The 22,420-nt window shown below is 39.6% G+C and overlaps 1 protein-coding gene across 39 annotated transcripts in view; it reads right to left on the bottom strand.

Annotated features, from left to right (window-relative positions):
* The window catches only part of ENAH (ENAH actin regulator), a 182,347-nt gene that overhangs the window by 5,402 nt on the left and 154,525 nt on the right, over positions 1-22,420 (bottom strand). For 9 of the 39 annotated variants that reach the window (XM_065590586.1, XM_008175150.4, XM_065590581.1 and 6 more), the window contains 11 exons: positions 20,364-20,683; positions 18,300-19,091; positions 15,549-15,853; positions 15,139-15,263; positions 14,613-14,667; positions 14,222-14,270; positions 12,548-12,614; positions 9,667-9,696; positions 9,397-9,459; positions 3,666-3,744; positions 2,433-2,490 (listed from right to left, as the gene is read on the bottom strand). In XM_065590586.1, coding sequence (XP_065446658.1) covers positions 2,433-2,490; positions 3,666-3,744; positions 9,397-9,459; positions 9,667-9,696; positions 12,548-12,614; positions 14,222-14,270; positions 14,613-14,667; positions 15,139-15,263; positions 15,549-15,853; positions 18,300-19,091; positions 20,364-20,683 — 1,943 coding nt within the window. The remainder of the gene's footprint in view (positions 1-2,432; positions 2,491-3,665; positions 3,745-9,396; positions 9,460-9,666; positions 9,697-12,547; positions 12,615-14,221; positions 14,271-14,612; positions 14,668-15,138; positions 15,264-15,548; positions 15,854-18,299; positions 19,092-20,363; positions 20,684-22,420) is intronic. The other 30 variants (XM_065590582.1, XM_065590570.1, XM_065590576.1 and 27 more) reach the window with 15 other exon arrangements.

Genomic DNA, 22,420 nt, shown 5'->3' with positions numbered 1-22,420 from the left:
GCTGCTGGGGAACAGACTTGCCATATATCCCTCAGCAATGTGTTCCTATCACTTGAACCACCAAAAGCCACCACACTGCCAGGTTTCCATGCCCTTTCAGGATGTAACACCACTGCAAGGTTAGCTGGAAAGACCAAATGATCTTATTGGAAGGCATTTGATTCAACTAAGCCTCTCTCCCTCATTCTGAAGATGCTTGGCACAGCTGAGACAGTCACTGATGAGATCATAAATCACTAGGAGTCGTCCATATGCCAAATTTACCATTTGAAGACTAACATTACAACACTTGCAGAGTTACAGTGGTGGATGTTTTCCAAGAAGCAGACAAATGGAGAAAAATTGCCACTCACAAGGGGTGCATTACACCTGCTCCTGAATCAATCCTTCAGCTAATCAAATGCTAGTATATAAAGGCCAGATCCTAACTTCCCTGCAAATGACTGGCCAGAAGCCTGCCTTGTATGGAGATGTATGAGTGCGCCACGGACAAAGATCAATGTGACAATGTGTGTAGCTGTTGTGCCCCTGATGGAGACAATACCAACAGTGACTTTGATGAATAAATGTTTTCAGTTCTACATGTCAAGGCTAACTTCCTTAGGATTAGCCAAGATCAGTGTCATTTTTATGTAAGTAATGCAACCCTGTGTTAAAATATAATTAAAAAGGTGATTTTTAAACAGTTTCTCAAGTATATAGCTACATATTTATTTTAGATTTGTCATGTTTTGTACCACTGTGTTAGTGGGAAAAGGGCTTTTGAATGATACCCAACTCAATCCATTCCCAATTACAATGTATTATCAAGATTTCCACCAATCAGAGGACCTGGACCTGGGAGCTGAGGGAGAGGAGTGTCTTCCCCCTGCTATGCTGCAGAGGGCGACACCACTGAAATTATGACTAGATTTTTATGAATCAAATGATACCTCCTTTATCTTTCCATCACTAACTTGGTCCACAGAATAATATTTTCCTAAATTATGCTTCCAGACTACATACTATTTTCTATATAATGTGAAAGTAGCCAACAACCACTCTGCTCAGGGCTGATTAACTCATCACTGGACACTAGGCAAACATACACAGATGCTGCTTAGTTTAAACTAAGCAACATCCATGCACTAGGAGCCAGTCACTGACTGGCTTGGATAGAAAAGGATTAATTTACTCCTCTCCTGTCCAGGTCAGTCAGCTATTAGCTCCTGCTGTGTGGACACTGCTCCATTAACCTCCTGGTCCCTGCCTCCCCAGGTCTCTGAGCGGTCCCTCTCCTGGCTGGCTTCCCTATTCCAGCACCTGGATAATGGCAGCCAAGCTCGGGGTGGTCGTCTGGTTCAGTTACTGGTGCAACAGCTAGCCCCATGACAGTCAGGAGGAGCAGCAGTGCTAGCTACCCCACTGCCCATTAAGGTTTGACCTCACCATCCTTCCATCATGACAGGGGGGCAGTGGGACTAAATTTAAATAAGCAGCTTTGTGACCTGGTGAACAGGGTCACAGAACCACTCAGGTTGTCTCTCCTTTGTCTGAATTGGGTCCTAAGTACATGCCTATATTGCCTATTTCTTAATCTGGCCTTGACTCTGCTACTCTGATTATAATGATTAATGATAAATATTAAGTAGTGTCATCAGTACTGCCAACCCAAATTAAAACAAAAACAACAACAACAAAAAAACTACGCCACCCTCCAAAAAAAATCCTGAGACTGGTTTTCAAATTATGAAATTAAAACAACAATTTTGGAGTTATTTGACTTTTGTTTTTTTGAGCCTTTAGCGGTCATATTTTCAAACTCTCCAAAACCCAAGAGGGTTAGAAATCTACTTATTTTAAAACGAAAGCTGTGATTAATGTAAAATCCCACCTCCTTGAATCATGTGATTAAGAAAAACACCAAATATCAAGAATTACGATACAATGTTGAAAGCAGTCATTGGGCTAAAATGGATAAATACTGACTGCTTTGAAATATGTGACTCAACTGCTCTGGCTTTTAAGTGGTACATTATTATATGACAATCTTGCCTTTCCTAAACTAAAGCAACATCATGAGATGGTAAACATCTGCAAGGAGGATCTTGCTCAATTTCTGCACCCATCCATCCACTTTTAAAAGACAGACATTGTTCAGCATCTTTGCTCTATCCAAAAACCCTGCAGATAAGGTATAAAGTACCTGATTGTGCAAGAATAATCAAAACAATTAGGATAAGTTAGTTTTTTTTACTACAGGGTAGTGAGAAAATGAGTGAACATTAGAAAGAGCAGTTCTATCATGAATTTGGCATTCTAGAATCCTCAGAATGTAGACAGAATCTTGAAAGTAAGTTTCCATTTCTGCATCTTTTCACCTTTAAGAAATGCTTATCCATTCTTTAAGACTTGGAGATCCAAAATATGTAGTGAATCAAGTTCATACTCACCATCAATGAGTTCTTCCTTTAATTTTGTTAATTCCTTTCTCATTTCATCTAAAATATCCTATGGTATCAGAATACAAGTAATAATAAATTAGTTTCAGAGTAGCAGCCGTGTTAGTCTGTATCCGCAAAAAGAAGAACAGGAGTACTTGTGGCACCTTAGAGACTAACAAATTTATTAGAGCATAAGCTTTCGTGGCCAAAGAAGTGGGCTGTAGTCCATGAAAGCTTATGCTCTAATAAATTTGTTAGTCTCTAAGGTGCCACAAGTACTCCTGTTCTTCTTTTTAATAAATTAGTGTGGTTTAAACTTTCAGGTAAGAAAAAATGAAATTCTAATTTTTGTTCATTTTGAAACATCTCAAACTTATATTCCAGTCTGTATCTATATCTTCAAAATTCACCCTTAAACTCCTTTACTATTAGTGAGTAATAAAAATCCTATTTTAAAAATATGCTGCCCAAATCTTATAATTGATTTATACGGTGCTTATCCCACCTAAGGTAGGAGGTACTTGAGTTACAACGATGTATCCACAAATTTCATGTTCTCCCACAACAAGTGGTGGCAATTTATGTAAAACTAGGAGGCATAGCTATAACTATAATTGCCCTGCAGATAAGATGTGAAAGTCCAAAACAAACAAAGAGAGAACCTAGACCAACAAATTATTCTCAGTTACACAGATAAAAATAAGTAGAATCTGACAGTAGTGCTACCATAATGCCCTTCTCTCATCTCTATCGCCTTTCCTATTGCTGATTTGATATTTTAGATAATGATTTTCTGAAATGCATTTAAATCTAGAGTGTGAAGGAATACAATTCTTGTGAAAATGTACTTTTCAACTTGGCATCATCGATAATCATTGAGAACAACAAAGAAGCATCCAAAGGATTGCTGTCTTGCTAAAACTTTACCATTCTCCTCAATTGTTAAGATGGTACACTTTTTTGTTATAGCTGAAAATATTAAATCAAACACAATATTCATTATCAGTTAAAACAATCTTGAGACTATATTCGTGACTTGCTATATGTCATTGCAAAATTACAGCTTGTAGAAAGTATTTAACCAGATATAAAAAAAACAAAAACAAAAAACACACCTTCCTGGATTTAGGTTTGAAACTAGGAAAAGGTTACAGTTTGGTATTAAATCAAGAACTGTTGAAAGTCTTTAACAGTTCTGCTATTACTTATTCTGAAAAGGTTTCTACTGAAGGTACTATATACCTGCTTCAATCTGTCATAGTCTAGCCCTTCTGACTGCACTCCATTGGCACTGGTTTGCCCAGATGGTGTAGATTTTGGTCTGTAGAACATAAAAAGAAGCGATGTATTACAGGTCTCTAATTACTGTATGTAGGCTTATTACAAAGCAGACATTCCCCCCCCAAAAAATTAATGTGTTTTCTTAATAGTTACTGTCTTCCAAGATTGTGATAAAGAATTAGAATGAAAAGAGGATTTTTACAAAGATGTAGGCAGCCCAAGAAACACCAAAGCTGTACATACAGAATGGAAACCACCAGTAAAGGGCATTTTCCTGACATGGAAATATTATATTAATATATAATGACAAGGTGGGTGAGGTAATATCTTTTATTGGACCAATTTCTGTTAGCAAAAGTAACAAGCTTTTGAGGTATGCAGAGCTGTTCTTCAGGTTACCATAACTAACACAGGTACAACACTGCAAACAAATAATATATAATGAGTTATTAGTTCAAAAGAGGAACAATTCAACAAGCAGAACTATTTTTTCAGTGATCTCTTATTTTTTCCTCCAAGAGCACATGAGAAAGGAAGAGTATCCCCTCTAAATTTATCTTGTAAACCTTTTATATATTTTTATTTTTTAGCTTAACTTCTTGCTCATTAAAAAGGGCCCTATGTCACAATGACCTTTCCCCTCTGACTAAAGAAGGCAGTATGCTGACCTTGCTACAATATAATACATGGTGTACCTCCAAAAAGAATGCTGGATTGATCTATTCAAAACATGCTTGCAAACTGTGTGAACCAGATGACTGCAACATTTACAGAAATTACTAGTTTGGAAGTTGTAACACATTTCTGATGCACATAATCTTTTCCTTTAAATCACCTACAAATTTGTTTGCAGAAGACTGCCACATTTAAAAAAAAATCTGCATGCAGAGCTAACATTCTTAAATAAACAAGCTACATAGGAAGTTTTCAATAAACTCTCCACATTTGTGTTTTCTGCCGTCTTCCATCCATGTAGTGTACATCGCTCACACTTGGGAACATACATACTTACTGCAGATATATTCATGTCTCAGGAAATGTTTGCCTGATGGGCTGTTGGGGTACATGCAAGGGATGAAGGTTTTAAGAATAAAATTCAACCATCTTCCTTGAAAATTATGCGTTAACTTCCCCTGGATTCCTAGACACTTTTGAGACTTGATAGTAATTCCTGTGTAGTAGCATACCCAGGATCTCAGGCCCTGCAATAAATTGGCTGACATGGGCCTTGATTTAGGTAGGCTACACATGCCTTGGAGAGTTCAGTAGACTCTATATGACCCTCAGAGTGGCATGGGAGGAAGCGGTAGATGCCTGAAGCAGCCATCCTCTGCCCTCCCCTCTACCCGTTGCTAACCAGAATGGGCCACTCCTCTTATCTAGTTTACCTATTGAGTATTTTAAATAAAATTGTGGCCACTATGCCAAAGATTCTTGATGTTTGTCTCTCTTCATATTTACCCCATGACACTGAACAACTTAAGCTGAAAATTCATATTTAGTTTTGGTGAATTAATTACTTTTGAAATCCTTTCTTCTTCTAACACCTTGCTTCTGCGTCATTCTGGAACCATTTTTTTAAACCACATGCTTCTGTTTGCAGAATGATTAAGTTTACAGCTGATTTCAACATTTGCTTTTCCTTATGTTAGAATTAACCTGGTGTATTTATGGTAAAGAATCTCCCTAGTGGGGTAGGAGGAAGCAGGTTCTCTTTCACGGTCTCTCTGTGCTGCGCTGCTCTGAATAGGAACGTAGAGCAAGGCTGCAGTTTTTGGCTTTGGAGCTTTTATGTAACAGAAACACTTAAAAAAAAATTGTGTTTCTCCTAGCTTTTGTCATCCCAAGATGAAGCTTTATTTACTGAAAGTAGGGCCGTCTGTGGCTGGGAGCAGAAGCCAGCATGGGGACACAGCTCAGCAACAAATTTCCCCTCCATGCAGGATATATAACATGGCCTCAGTTCTTCCCACAGCTCCATAAACACAAAGCAGAAAATTTACGAGTAATTAAAAAAAAACTGATAAAGTGAGGTGGGGGCTTGTCAAAACTCCCTCCTTTTAATGTCTTCTCTTCTTTCCTTTGCCTTGCCATTTAGCTAATCCCTTTACATTTAGCCAAACTCAGGAAAGCTGTATCCCCCCGGCCCCAAAAGCGAACAGAAAAATATCATGGAACTAATACAATGCTTGCAATTCATCATTATTTTCAAGTTGTATCCCTTTTCCTTATAGCCTAAACAGAAAAGACAAAGGGTAAATTCTTTGGGACATGGATTGTCTATTACACTACGTTTTTACAATGCTTAGAACAGTAGGCCCCATTCTTGGTTAACCTCTAAGTGCTACCTAAGTTGATAGAAATCGCTCTGGAAAATATTTCTAACGGAAGGAGAAAAACTTTACCACTCCCCACCCGCTGCCTCAGCTTTTCAGTTGGACTGGTACTGTACACTCAGCTACCAGATAAGCTTTTTCCAATATTACAGAAACTTTTCTAACTTGTGTGATTCCAAGCAGAACATGGGCTTTCCCCTGCACTATAGTCTAGGCCTGTGGTGTGTGCAAAAGGGCTTAGGTTGGCTTAATTACATTGCACAGGGTATGAATTTTTTCACAGCTCTAAGTGATGTAGTTAAGATGACCTAGGTGCAGTGTAGAACAGCCCTGAGGCTGTTCACCTTTTCTAGAAAGCAAAATCCTCAGTGCAGATTGAAGAATCCAGCATTTTATTTTAGTAGTTTCATGGGTAATATGAAGAAAAAAACACCTCCTCAAATTTTCTGAATTAGAGCAAATTGAAATAAAAGTTGATCCAAGGATTTTAAGCTAAACTGTGAGCCAATAAGATGTTAGCATATATGGAAAGTTAAATAATTGTACAGTGGAAGTAGTTGAAAACTATAGTTCACCTTGCACCCCAAAGAACAACTACACAGTCTGTGCTAATGCTATGAAGCCAAGTCACAGACTGAAGTCTGTTGTATAATCTTTAGATACTGAACTCTACTATATTTCTAGATTAAAAAAACTCCTTGTTTGAAACTTACAAAGTTAACTTTCCAGCAATTGCTGTTTCACCGCAAATCTGCAAATACTATTGAAAATGAACACAGAAGCTGGTAGCAAAATGTGTCCCTCAGACATTTAGTTAAGAGAATCTAAGCATTATTTTTGTTTTCACACAGGTAGTTTTCCATATATCAAAAGTTCTTCTACACACTCCATAGATGGCCCATCAGTCCCTGAGGATTTCCATCAAGTCTCATTTAACTGTTCCCACTCTCAGTGTCTTGCTTTCTGACTAAAAAGCCCTGAGTGGGAAAATGGGAGCTATTATTCCAGAGACCAACAGTGTGATTGCTGACTAATGACAATAGGAACAAAGTACATACATGGAACGGCAGAATTTAGCCCTTACAAACACAGATTGCTTATGGATTAGAGCTTTAAAAAACACTGCCAGTGTTTGCACTCCTAGTCACATTTCCCATCAACATTACAATCATAATTTGTCTGAGAACTGGATAAGAAAGGGTCTATAGAATAGAAAAACCTAAATTCTACTACTCAGTGTGAAGACATTAAAATTATATGTTTTTCCTTCATCGATGCCTTGGTTTCTTGCAATAAAGGTATTTTGTTCAATCAACCCTATCAACTCTAATTTCCTTTGGAATTTGATATTTTTAAAAATTTCAGTCAAATCTAAAGTTTCCACTTACACTATTTGGTACCCTTCATTTCTCACAGCTGCACTTGTAACTGGCTACTGATACTGCCAAGAGAAACTACTATCTAATGAAAACACAGCCTCCAAAATATCTCAACCATGAATTCCTGAAACCTCATTATGCAAGGCACTGCATTTAGCCGTATGGAGTGGAAATCCATCAACTTCAAAATTTGTTAGTCTCTAAGGTGCCACAAGTACTCCTGTTCTTTTTGCGGATACAGACCAACACGGCTGCTACTCTGAAACCTGTCATGAATTCCTGAGATTGCTTCTGAGCTCCCCCATGTGGTGATTCATAGCATTACCTATCAAGACTGTGAGCCAATTATAATGCGCAATAAGAAAACTTGATTTAAACATGCAAGATAAAGCTTTGATTCATGCTAACATGCAAAATACCACCACCAAAGATAATTAGCTAATGGGGGAACTTTTCATACAAAAGAACAGGTAGTCACCACAGTGTTTGCTTTCATGAAAAAGCAAAAACAATTTTTAAAAAGTTGAGAAATTTGTCAGTAATTTTCTAGATTGCACCACGCTTTTTTTTTTTTTAGTGAAAACTATTTTAATCCTGTACCATTTTGTCCAGAAATATATTTAGTCTTTTAAAGTACTTTCTTAAGGCACTTTATTTAGGCACTTTATTTAAAAACAATTTAACTCTTTGAACACTGGCATTTTAAAAACTGCTAAATTAGTTGCTTTGTATGACAGATGCATAGTTTCACTCCCCGCAAAAGTTTAAAATATGCCCAAAATTACTCAATCACAATTCTGCAAATGTCTTTGCAACATAAACATGTTAATATGTTGAATGAGCAGGGTATGCATTTACCATGTCCTTTCTTTTAAATAAGGATCTTTTAGACATTTATGTTAGACAAAATCTATTCAGTGAGCAGATCAACTTTACTGTATGATGAACAGCATCTATTCTTTTAGCTGGTGATAACAGTTGTGAAATACATTCTGGGATGAAATACATTCTCGGGAAGTTAGTAGCTAGATGATTCTATGCGCCAATCTTATTACTTTGAAAAACCGTAGCTTCTCAGGACATTACACCTTAATAAGGTGCTCTTCAGAAGCTGCAATCAGACATACAGTTATACTGTAATCCACATGTTTAAATTACTGTATAATTGAGATATTTTATATAAGTGAAATTAAAAGTTGCATGGCATTACTTTACAATGAGATCTATTTTTGACTATAGGATTGTTCTTTGGGTCGCTATTGATGAGATGTTGAATTATTTTAAATCACATGGGAACATGGTGCATTCTGCAATTGGGGATGAACAGAAATTATATTGCACCCAAGCAGCATGACATACATCTTAAGCACCTTATTTTGAATTGATAGCAGATAAACTGCCTTGCATTTAAAATTACCAATGAAGCTACCTATCTTTAAGGATTCTGAATATGGATACAACTATAACTGAAGGAAAGACAGACAAATTGTTAAGAGGAGTTTTATGTCAGTGGTTCTCAACCAGAGGTCCGGGGCCCCCTGGGGGGCCACAAGCAGGTTTCGGGGGGGAGGGGGGAGGATGCCACGCATGGCGCGCAGTAGACTTGCTAGGGCCCAGGGCAGAAAGCAAAAGCCCCACGGCAAGGGACTGCAGCCCAGGACCCTGAGCCCCGCCACTCTAGGCTGAAGCTGAAGCAAGTTAGCTTTGCGGTGCCCGAGCAACTGCCTGCTTCCTACCCCTTAATGTTGGCCCTGGCTTTTATATGCAGAAAAACAGTTGTTGTGACTCCTGTGGAGTTTTTATTGCATGTGGGGGGGGGGGGGGGCGCGAGGGGGGCTCGGAAAGGAAAAGGTTGAGAACCCCTGCTTTATATCATTTGTGTTTGTGGTGATTACCAATCCATGTAGAAAAAGCCCAGCCCTGTTCTAGTCAAGTTGGTTAATTTAAAAAAAGTCTCAAACCCTAACAGGATGATACCTGTTTAATGAATCATAGGACCTGTTTTCAGAAACAATCAGATTTTTCCATGGAGACTCCCGTCTATGAAGGGGGAAAAACACTAACTTAGGCTATATTAGAACTAGGTTATATGCAGTTTTAGAAAATGAGTTATATTACAGTTTAAATTACTATACCAATTAAATCCTGAACACTAAAGGAAAGGATACTGAAGTCATTTAGAAGCTTAATTTTAAATAGGATAAGTAGGTATTTTATTTATTTTGCACATTTACTATGAATACCAACCTCCCTGTTGAGTCTCCTTGCTGAGTTATTCTGGAAAAAAAGAAAAAAAAATCCTGCTTTACTTGTCAATTTTTCCAGACATGTCCAACAATCCTCATATGCAACTTAGGTCTTCTCTGCATATGTTAGAGGGAGACTGAAGCAGGGCCTAGCAGGAAGGAGACTCCTACTACCTGTAAATTGACCTTTGGTGACAAAGCATTAAACAGTGGACCAATGTACTCTAAGCAGCCGTGCTCACTGACTAACTAGGGACAGAAAGGCCTTCACAAAGACAGTTCTCAGCATACGTCTTTGCTGAGGAACAGACGTCAAGATTTCAGTGACTTGTAAGGTATGAAAGGACCTTCCCATGGCAACCTTAACACACATTCTATTGAAGCTTTTTTCCCCTCAGCCCATGAAGTGTCCGTGGCCAATGCTGATGGGGGAAGAGTCTTGGCAGCTCTAAATAAAAAAGTAAGACCTTTATCCGCTTGGATCTGCTGCTGCTAGAAAAAAAATTACTTTTTTGGATACCTTTCCAGGTGACAAATATGGAGTCCTTGTGTGACTGGATGCGTTCTACATAAATACAACTAAAAGGCTCTGACTCACTCAAACTATGCCAAAATCTCTCCTTGGAGGATTTAGAAGATGGGCAAAATCTTGGTGGGGCAGTTTCCTGCTATGAAAGAAGACTCAGACTTGTGAATAAATACTTGGACTGTTCTAAAAACAGCTTTATTCTTACAGAGGGTCATAAAACATTCTTAACAGGAGATGGCAGCTCTCCGGCTCATCTGATTGAAGCAATCATAATGATAAAGGCTGTTTTAAAAATGAAGAGGAAGTTATTTAACTGGAGGTTCTTCTAGATGTGTGGTCCCTATCTGTATTCCGCTGAGGGTTTACACATGTGTACCATGCATCCGGCACACCATGAGCCTGGAATCAGAGAATTTAAAAGTAGTAGTGTCTGTTGGTCTGTGCATGTGCCCTGAACTTGCTGCATGGTTTCATCCACGGTTATAAAGGGAGGAGCGGACTGACTGCGTCTCCAGTTCCTTCTCCACTGCAAATCAACAGATCTGCAGCAGAGAGGAAGGAGGGCAGAAAGTGGAATACAGATAGGGACCACACATCTCAAAGAACCTCCAGTTACAGATAAGTAACCTCTTCCTCATCTTTGAGTGATAGTCCCTATTGCATTCTATTGAGGGCGACCAGCAAGCAGTACCTAAGTTGGAAAAGGGCACAAGAATGTAGATGGGAGAGATGAGTGGAAGACAGCTGCACTGAAAGAGGCATCTGCCACTGAGTCTTGCACCAAGGCATAATAAGTAGCGAAGGTGTGACTCAAACTCCATGTGGCCACTCTACATATATCCTGAAGTGGCACGTCCTAGAGGGAGGCCATGGTCGCAGCATGGGCTCCTGTTGAGTTGGCCCACGCTCCGAGGGTGACTGCCGCCCCTTAACTCTTTCAGCTATTGCAATAAACAGTCAGAGATCTCCTGATCGATTTTGTCCTGTGTAAGTAGAAGGCTAAGGCCCTACGGACATCTAGGGAGTGGAGTCTCTGTTACTCTTCCAAAGTGTGCCATTTCGGGAAGAAAACAGCTAGGTGAATAGGTTGATCAATGTGAAATTGGAAGACTACCTTTGGCAGAAGTTTGGGATGCAGAGGCGAGGAAATTTTATCAGTACAGAAAGTCATGAAAGGAGAGCCCGCCATCATGGCCCCAGGCTCGCCAACTCTTCCTGCTGACATGATAACCAACAAAAACACGAACCAACAAAAACAACATGATAACCAACAAAAAACAGGCCCCCAAACTATTTTATTCAAACTACTAGACACTACCTAAAAACAAAAATTTGTAAAAATTAACTATATACAAGGTTGCTTGAGAAAGTGCGTCACAAGCAAATGGACAGCAATTGTTCCAACCTGGACCATACGGCGGTGAGAAGGAACTGGAGATGAAGTTGGTCTGCCCTGCCCTTTATCACCTTGGATGAAACCATAAGGCCAGTTCAGGGAGCACGTGCAGTCCAATTGACACTACTACTTTTAAATTCTCCAGCTCTGGATGCATGGTGGTACAGACGCAGGGTGCGCATGTGTAAACCCTCAGCGTAATACAGTAGGTACCATCACTCGAACACCACAGATTTTAAAACCAAGTTTAGACTCCACAGATGGACCACAAGGTTAAACTTGGTTTCAGGCAAGATATAGCACTAACAAAACATCTGATATAGAAATGAACTCCTGTTATGAACTTTTCCATTTTCCTTCTGATTGCGCCAAGAATGTAAATTTATCCCTGAAGGATGGTTGGTCATTGGTTATGAAAGCATGTGTCCCACAGACCATTGTTTAAAACAGCGGTTCTCAAACTGTGGGTCGGGACCCCAAAGTGGGTTGCAACCCCCTTTGAATGGGGTCACCAGGGCTGGCTTAGACTTGCTGGGGCCCGTGGCTGATGCCTGAGCCCCACTGCCCAAGGCCAAAGCCTGTGAGCTTCAGCCCTGGGCGGCAGGCCCCAGGTTGCAGGCCCCCTGCCTGGGGCTGAAGCCTTGATCTTCAGCTTTGGCCCACTGCCCAGAGCAGTTGGGCTTGGGCTTTGGCCCCCCCACCCACGGCAGTGGGGCTTGGGTGGACTCAGGCTTCGGTCCCCCCTGCTGGGGTTGCATTCATTCCTCAATCCTCCTCAAAACTCAGTATCACTATTCCTATACCCATAAAAACATCAGAAATGAAATCTATTCAGCTGCCTTATTTACAACAGTTAGATGGTATTTATTATTTTTATTCCAATATTTTTTATGCACAACGAGTAATGACAATGCTGCACATCTGAAAAAGATAAGTACTGGTTTAAAAAGCGTGTACCTGGAGATAACAGGTGACTTGCTTCCATTCACTGTATTTGTTCTTTCCCAAGGTTTCCTTGTTAGTTCTTTAGATATATAAATAAAAACATTAGACACACCAGCTTTCATATTCATTCATCACTAACAACGCATATGAAGTAACGTCAGGTAGCTATGGACTTAAGATACTTAACTTTTACCATCTTGCATTAATTCTTCAAAATTAAACCACCACCTGGAAAACTATTATCTTTTATTTATTTATTTATTTTGATCAGTTACACTATGTGTAGTGCAAGTATCACCTAACTGTTTCGCTTTGTCTTTGTATAGTACATTGTGCAAGAGGGCCATAAGATCGGCTGGGACCTTTAAGTGTTACTCCAACAATCACCTCTTTCATTGTATTCATATTAATGTTGAAAGCTAGCCTCATGTATACTCAAGTTCTGTGCTCCATCTAGTGGAGTATGTTTTCAGTTCTATTAGAAATTCTCTCCAAGAAGTTTTGGCTCACTACCTTGAGTCACCTACAGCACTCTAGATATAAATAAGGGTACATGATCATGGGCAATGAAATGCACTTCTGTCTAACAGTTAAGGATGACTGCATAAGTCACTGGCAGGGTACAGCCAAGAATCAGCTATTTGTGATTAACTGCAACAAATAAAAGTCCATTACTCTGTCTAGAGTCCTGTTGTAGTTATTATATATCAGAGGAGGAGCCATGCTGCAGAGATATTAGAGGTATACACTTTACTAATATAAGTTTAGAGATATTAGTATACAAGTATACTTTGTCAGGATACAGTAATAACTGCCAATAGTCCAGGTCTGACCATAGTAGTCTGTTTTTTTCCCCCCATTGAACTCCTATCCCTGCCAGTGTCCTGTGATTGTTGTCAGGCAATTTGCTTGATAGGGAACAGAGAAGAAGGCTGCCAGTTGCCTCTTACTCCCACACACTCAACTCAGTGGGTCCCTGCACTGAGATGGGAGTTCTGGGGCAATTTCTCTTGGTGTATGTCACCTGCTCTTCCCCAGTGGTATGAGATGTTTGCACTACTACCGGATAGCAACAGAGACTTAGCCATTCAATGGCAGAATACATGAGGTTTTGATTATGGGACAAAAAACAGATGGCAAATTCAGTAGTCTACATTTACAGCTTTGTCCCCACATAATACTATTATATCAATGACTGCCTATCCTGCAAACACATTGCCATTAGCTTCTGTTAATTTTTTAAAACTTTGAATCCAGTTCACGTGTTTGCAGCTGTACATTTCATGTGCAGTTTTACGTTTAGCTATGTATGGTAAATGCCAGACAACAAACCTATTTAAAAATCGCATGACTTTGTTCACCTCAACTTTGTTCAAAGAGTGTGTACTATTTATATTAAGGCTATCAGTGGATTTGTGGACAGTAACATAAGAGAAAATAGTTAAGATTAACCATAAATGGGGATAATTTGAGCTTTAGACAAATTATTACCAACGAATAAAAACAAGATTTATTTTTAACTACTGATCATACTAAGATACTTATATCATTTCATTTTCATGATAAAACACTCAGGATTATGAATTCTGATATCATAACAAAACAGTTTTTAATAAAACTTCAGCACTAACACTTAAAGGGAATTTTGAAAAGTTAAAGTGCACTTCACAGATTTATACTACTTACCAGGTGTGCTTGTTGAAGAAGGCTTAGAAGTTGAAGGCTCTGATTCTTCCTGATTAAAATGAGGAGAAAAAGCTTTAGAATCCTGCAAATCTGGTCAGATTGATGTAAAGTTGTTTAACGGAATTGTTTATATTTTTATAGCTAAATCTTTTTCAGGCAGTTAATGAGCTCTGTTCACATAAAATCTCACTAGAAGTACAGAAGAAATTTGTAAGAACTAAACTAAATGTTTAAGACAACCCCATTGTACTTGTACCCTTTGAAAAAATGGAGGTTATATTTTTCCATTAAGACAAGCTGTAAATGATTTGTAATTTGAACCACTAGAATAGCTTTCTTATATGGCCTGGTATTAAATAATTCAAAGCCGGCAAAATAATAATCAATTTACAGTTTTATCCTCTTTCTGCTCTGGTTCTGTTGATCCCTTTTCAGCAATTCTTCTCCTAAAAGACAGAAACATGAGTTAAGAATGAAAGGGAGATGGCTTAAGTATCAAAGTTATAGCTACAAAATGGAAAATATTTGTTTAGTAATGTTAAAGGCATACACGACTTGAAATCTAGATCAACTTAAAAACAGGAAAAAGCAGTTTCAAGTATACACTTTCCACTGAGGTTTTGCAATCACATTTTCTTATTTAAAATGTTGGTTTTTGCTCCCACCCCGCTGAGCAAAAGACACACGCAGAGGAAACTAGCTACTTGACTATTCACGAGTGAAAATAAAGTTGACTGTACACAAAGTGCTATGAACGCACAAAGGAAAAATATTTCTGTAATTTTTCAGTTGTAGATTACAATAGTAGGTACATTCTAAGACAGAGGTATGATTTTTAAGTTCACAGTATTCCTTTAAGATTACTGTGAAACTATCATACTATCTACAGCTGTGTAAGAATACAATTATTTGTTTACCTCCTGGCCAGCAGGGCGCTCATTTCTTCCATTAATCCACTGCCTCCCAAGGGAAGTGGTCCATTTCCACGAACACTGTCTGTTTTAGATGAAGCTCCTCCACTTGAACTAGAGAACTCTTCACTCTTTATGACAGTACACAAAATAATAGTATATTTGAGAACTATTGAATAAATTCATGATTTTACATTCATGCAGAAAAACACTAATGTAACTTACTACAACAAAAATCACCTGGGCATAAAATACAGCTTCAATGAATACATCTAACAACTCTGCTTTAATTAGTCAAGTTGCTCTCTGGGTAGACCTATTCCTGCTATTCAAGTTATTAATATATTAGTAGAAATTATTTCAAAGTTACCCTCATAGAATTTAGAAGTGTAAGTCACAGACAAATCCAGATTTACATTTACCCGTGACACTTTCCTAAGTTTGGCTCCAGCGAGTGCAGCTGCTAGTCCAGTTAAAGGGCGACTGTCTTCAGACATAGATCCCATAGAAAATCCAGAGGTAGGGAGAGGAGGGGCAGGAGGTGGAGGAGGAACAGGAGGAGGAACTTGGCTAGGAAGAGGAGGCGGTGGCGGTGGCCCTGAGGGTGGAAGTGGAGGTGGTGGTGGTGGACCTGGGGGAGGTGGGATTGCTGCTGAAGACTGGGCTGGGCCAGGTGGTAGTGGAGGTGGGGGTGGAGGTGCAGGTGGTCCTTGGATGACACCTATTTGAAACGAAAAACAACATTAAGAATTAAGACGAGCTGGATTTTATTTCCATTGAAATAAGGGCTTTTCTTCTTAGTACATACTAAGAAAAAAAATAGTCTTCCTAAATTAACTAGAAAAATATTGTGTCTTGTTTAAACACAGGAAAAATAATCCACCTTGGGGAAAACAAGTTTTTTAAAATACATTAACAAGCATTATATTGTACATAATGCTGTAGAAGAGAAGAGGTTAGCCAAGAGATCCTTAGACATGCAACACAATGACACTAGTCAGTCTTTTCACTATAACAAAAAAACTGCTACATAAACAGAAAAGTGGGCAGAATTTTAAAAGAAAACCGATAAGGAGTAACACAAGCACTACAGATTATAAGAGAAAAACACTCCTTCACCTGATAACTCAAAATGGGTCTCAGAATGCAAACCTAAAATGGAATGTTACTTTGCAAGCAGGTGCTCCCACTCCACCCAAACATTTAAACAAACCTTTTAAAAGTTAGTTAAACTGAAAGTTCTGAAACTTGATTTCTAGACTTGCATAAATACATCTTATCTGTAAATATTTCAGAACTTAACTCTAATTATTAAATACAAAATACATTAGTGAGTTAGAGAATTGTTATTCTTGTAAGATAAAGTTTATAGGGAGAGCAACTGTTTTTAATTTTGTGAAAAAAATACATTTCATATGACTCCTTTAATTCTCTAAATTGAGAATGATATGCAGTATGCTTTGAGGAAGAGCATTGTTTAAGTATTACTACAAATGCAAAAAGAGTTTATTCCAGGAGCACAAACAAGCAACTATATATGAAACTAGCTTAATTTTTTTTTGAACTTTTTCTGATTATTATAAAACATCTTAATAAATTATTTGAGTGGACGATCATCATCCAACTTAGTAAATTTAAGAGCTTGACTTCACGTAAAAGTTGCACCACTTTAGCTAAAATTAGTATTTAGTTTAACTGGTGCAGACGTATGCATGAATACTCAAATCTTTTAAATCCTTGTTTATGTCAACTTAAAACCTGTTGATTGTTGACTTGAATTATTTTAAACTAGGTTTATATCAAATTAAGAGCATGCACAAGCTTTTGTATCACTGTAACTAGAATTTAGAACTAATTGTAGCTAAACTGGTGTGACTCTGTCCGGGGTGGGCAAACTATGGCCCGGGGGCCACATCCGGCCCTTCAGTCGTTTTAATCTGGACCTCGAGCTCCAGCTGGGGAGCAGGGTCAGGGGCTTGCACCACTCTGCGTGTGCCATGACTCTGCGCAGCTCCCGGAAACAGCAGCATGTCCCCCCTCCGGCTCCTACATGTAGGCACAGCCGGGGGGCTTCACACGCTGCCCCTGCCCCAAACGCTGCCTCCGCAGCTCCCATTGGCTGGGAACCATGGCCAATGTGAGCTGCAGGGGTGGCGCCTGCGGATGGGGCAGTGGGCAGAGCCGCCTGGCCGTGCCTCTGCGTAGGAGTCAGAGGGGAGTCATGCCGCTGCTTCTGGGAGCTGCTTGAGGTAAGTGCCATCCGGAGCCTGCACCCCTGACCCCCTCCTGTGGCCTACCCCCCCGCCCCAGCACTGATCCCCTCCCACCCTCCGAACCCCACGGTCCCAGCCCGGAGCACCCTCCTGCACCTCAAACCCCTCATCCCCAGCCCCACCTCAGAGCCCGCACACACACCCCACATCCCTACCCCCCGCCCCAGCCCAGAGCCCCCTCTCGCACCCTGAACTCCTCATTTCTGGCCCGACCCCAGAGCCTGTACCCCCAGCTGGAGCCCTCGCCCCCTCCCACATCCCAACCCCCAATTTCATGAGTACTGATGGCCCACCACACAATTTCCATACCTAGATGTGGCCCTCGGGCCAAAAAGTTTGCCCACCCCTGCTCTATGTGTAGATCTGGTCTAGCACATGAGTGTGTGTATTCACAAATTCACACAGTCCAGATATATCTTGTAGTAATTACATACATATAGCTAATACTTGAACTACCTCATAAGTATCAGTAAATGGTTCAGATTACTTTTCACTAAGACCAATTCACACATTCAAAGCTCCATCATATGCTCCCTTGGTTCACACTGCAATTAGGAATTTACTACTACTACCTAGTTTCAGGGAATTCTAAATAAACTAATGATGCAGAATTCATCAAATAATCACGACTCAAATAGTTCTTGAAAAATAAGACCCAACGATTCTAGATATGTAGTTAAATCTTTCACAGAGCATATTATCCCAACTCCTCTTCTCTTCAGAGCTTTATAATATCCTCTATCATCCCTTCAAAAACTGTATTTTGTTGCAGTATTAAGATCACTGCAATTTTCAAAAGTATTCTATTAATTTAAGACAATTAAGGGTTTGATGCAAATTGGTTTTGGGTGCGTTCCTGATTAGTTAATTAATAGCAATAACAGAAAGCCTTACCCTGCTGGGTCGGAGGTTCAATCAGCTGAGAGGCTGCCTGCAAGACTGGCTCAGAAGCAGAGGAGTCTCCCAGCACAGAGTTTAGAGAGTTCTCAACAGAGGCAGGGGTAGCTGCAGAGGGAGAAGGGAGAACACTAGGCTTGGATGAGGGAGTTGAGGCATTAGGGGAGCTAGGAGAAGGCGAAGTTTGAGGTCCAGAGAGTGAGATAGGTGGAAAGGAAGGCAGTGGTGGTGGAGGCGGCGGCGTTGAATCTGAGGTAGAAGGTGAAGGAACTGGGTAAGTTACAGACTCAGGAAGCCCATTGGGAGGAGGAGGAGACTGGGGCATTTGGGACACAGAACTAGAAGCAGAAATTGGCAGGACAGGTCTTGGACCAGTAGCTTTGCCTGGTGGACTGCTGATCATTACTGGCGGAGATGGGGGAAGTGGTGCAAAACTGGGAGCAGACCAGACAATGGACTTTGTATTTGGAGGCAAAGAAGTTGGGGCATTCACAGGAGAAGGTGGTCGAGAATTTTTGTTCAGAGGACGAGGAACTGTAGCATAATGGGGAAGAACAGGGTGGAAGGCAGAGCCTAAAGATGTAGCAAAACGTGATGCGGAATGCCTTAGTGGCGGTGTAGGGGGAGTGGAAGTCGGTGGTGCAGTAGTCACTACAGCGTAATCCGGAGTGGAATCTGACCCTGGAGCTGATATTGCTTTTGCATATGATGGAGGAGGTGCTGAAGGAGGCTGGCAACTGGAGTATTCAGGAAGTGGTGTGCTATACAGGGAGTTGTCGAAAGATGAAGCTGGACAGAAGATGGAAAGCAGCAGCAAAGGCAGGATAAAAAAGGAGAGAGAGAAAAAGGGAGCTAATGAAGCAACAAAATCAGCATTCAAACAAAATGTATAAATGTAGACTATAGTTAGTACCAGAGGATTAGGCACAAGTGAAAATACTGCTAGGAAAGTTTTTACATACTATAAAAATCTACTTTTTATTTCACCAACTATTTTTGTGCCAACATTTGAATTTACAAGCACATTCTGGAAATCTAAAGAACTATGGCATAAGTTCTCAAATTCCATTAGTGAAATGGATTAGGCAACAGGATTTACTAATTGGTCCTTCCATATCAGCTTTACCTTTGATTGGTTGCAACTCAAGTGTAGTGATCTTAACATTCATTCTAATTTCACCAATAAAACTAACATATAGACAGTAAGTAAACCTGATTCTTCCCCTCCCAAGAATAGGGAGATCACTCCATACAAGAGTAAAAATGTTCAAAGTGTAACACAAAGAAATCAATACTTTCTTCTCAAGCAATTTGTTTTACATTCGATGGTTTAGTTTCACCAGCAGTTGATTTCTCATATGCATTAAGTTAAGTAATTAAGAAATGCTTAACTACATGTATCATTACATTACAAAATTCAGAAAGCGAAGTTAGCTCCTGGCTTATCTTTGGATCCTAGCTTGCTGCAGATAGTTTGCTACAGGTTATAGCTACTGATACATCAAAAACTGATATCTTAATATAAACCATATTAATTGATAAATAAGAAATAAGACTCTTGGTGTGATATCTGCCTTGCGATGTTACCAAGCTGGCCTATGCATGTGCACACCTCTAGAGTGTACAGATTCTCTTAAGCCAATGGTATCATTATCAGAATACATAAGAATGTATATGGTCTTGCTTAATTGATCAAAGTAGACTAGAAAGTATTTAGAAATGTTAATCTTCAAATGGTCATGTCTTCGGGTGCCAACAAATTCAAAAACCTTTTGTGCAATTAGAAAATACAGTAAATAATAAGCACCATTTACTCATTTTATTTCAGTTATTGGAAATTATGACAATTCTAGAGAAAAGGATGTTCTCCTGAGGTCAGGCATCCAGAATTACAATAGTTAAATAAAAGAAACTAATCCCAGAAAAATTAAGATATATGCAATTGAGAAACAGATTTTGTCTTCACATAAATACTTACTGTCAACTCTGCCCTGTCCCACTCCATTGACCAAACACACAGTCAAGCCAGTACTTGAATACATTCAGTTTTGAAATTCTTACCAGCATTTGAAATTCTTCTCTCTCTCTCCCACTCCAGTTGTTCCCTTTCTAATTGTTCCTGACGTTCTCTTTCTTGTCTTTCCCGTTCAAGTCGTTCAAGTCTCTCTCGATCTTGCCTCTCCCTTTCTTGTTTCTCCCTTTCTAGGCGTTCCTGCCGTTCCCTTTCTTGCCGCTCTCTCTCCAGCTGCTCCTGTTCTAGTCGCTCTCTCTCAAGTCTTTCCCTTTCTAGTCTCTCTCTCTCCAGCCTCTCCCGTTCCATTCTCTCACGATCCAGTCTCTCCCGTTCAAGCTCCTTCTGCCGTTGCTGCTCTTGCAACTGTCTGCAATAGAGAAAACAAGGGAAAGGTTAAACTGAAGAAAAGATGCAGGAGTACTATAAACTAACAAAATATGTGCAAATTTGCTTTGTCATTAAAGTTTTTTGTGTGTGCATTTGCCTAAGGATGCTGTTGTAAGAAGTCTTGACTAAGATAAAAAGGTGGTTTTTAGAACATGTTGTCTAGCATGTGCTAAATCTATAGTAATAGCTGATGTTTTACACATGCTTAAGTACAACTTGTCTTGTCCACATTAGTTTTAGAATGAGAATGAGTGCCAGCTAATACATTCTAAAACACCTTTTTCCTAGTTTAGTTAAGTCCTTCACGACTGCACTCAGTGTTCCATTTTACCATAATTAACTTTGTTTGCTGGCTAAATGTTTCCAAGTTCTGTGTCCATATTTGTTCAGATCTCTCAAGTTCTGGACAATGTTTTTATAAATCAAAAACAGATTAATGAAAATTTCCTGTTAGAGTCTAAGAAGACAAAAAAAGTCTTGGATTTCAATCAAATATTTAAGAAAATATTACAATAGCACACTGAGACACACAAATAAGATGACTTATGATGGGATTAAAATTCCAAACTATTAAGATTAGAAGGCAGGGATTGCTTTGAGGTGCTCCAGACTGAAATTCGATGAAGATGAATCAGTGATGGTGCAGTGATACATTAAGATGGTTGAGTCTTTGCTGTTCTTTATTTGATCTGGTACCTCACTGAAATAGGAGGTGTAGAAAAGTCTGACTCTGACATATGGGAGGATTTCAAAAAGGAAACTGGATTGTTAAATGCTCCCTTCTGTGCAGTTGGTTCAGATAAAGCCCCAGAACATGAAAACAGAGCAATGAAATTCGTTTTGAGGGGTGGGGGGCATAACAGCGCTTAAGTGTTCTTTCCAGATTTTTCTTGACATCCTCAGAACTCCATCAAATTTTGAATGAAATATTAAGCATGTCTAGGGTGACTTCTCCAGAAGTAACCAAGCACCATCTAGGCTCAATCGGTGCCGTTAAATGCTAAGAAGGGGCTTACTTGTACTGGCAACCTATTCACGTATGATGGACTGGAACTCATTAATATAATGACAGAAGCCATCTTCAGTGATGAGCTAGCTAAAGACGTCAGTCGAATGGATACTCTGGGTCATGACTTATATGAAGCCTTCAAACCCTACAGAATTATCCAAGGCTCTGTCAATCTATGGGCTCCAATCAAGAAGAGCAGACTAAAACTGTACTCGAATGCAAACAAGTCAGAGTGAAACTGGCAGGAACTATTACAGAGCTAGCCCCAGACAGGTCATTGTTTACTCATCTCCTGGTTATGTCCAGACCTCAGAGTGATGTTGAACTATGTGAGATTTTGGGAAAGTACAAATGTTTTGTGGCACCACATCTGATGTTTGGATGCAATGGAATAGTTCAAATGTGCCAGGCAAAAAACAAACTAATGCACATCTTGCATGATCTTCCTACACCAACATCTACTGGCAACATGACCAGTACCTTATGCCTGCGTAGGCCTTTCAGCGTAGCAATCATAGATGGTATGACTGAGGTACAAACTCTTGACAAACCAGAAACTATTAACTCCTGCTGAGATATGGCTGAACGCTTCATGATGAGGCTACAGAGAAAATACTGAATATATGACTAATTGCACCTGGTGTTTGACACGTATGCAATGGAATTGATTAAAAATATTACCAGAGAGAAGAGACTCAATGGCATTGT

Source organism: Chrysemys picta, chromosome 3, assembly GCF_011386835.1.
Source record: "Chrysemys picta bellii isolate R12L10 chromosome 3, ASM1138683v2, whole genome shotgun sequence".
Classification (NCBI taxonomy): Eukaryota; Metazoa; Chordata; order Testudines; family Emydidae; genus Chrysemys; species Chrysemys picta.
Note: the sequence above shows the minus strand (reverse complement) of the source record. Positions and strands in the feature narration are given on the sequence as shown.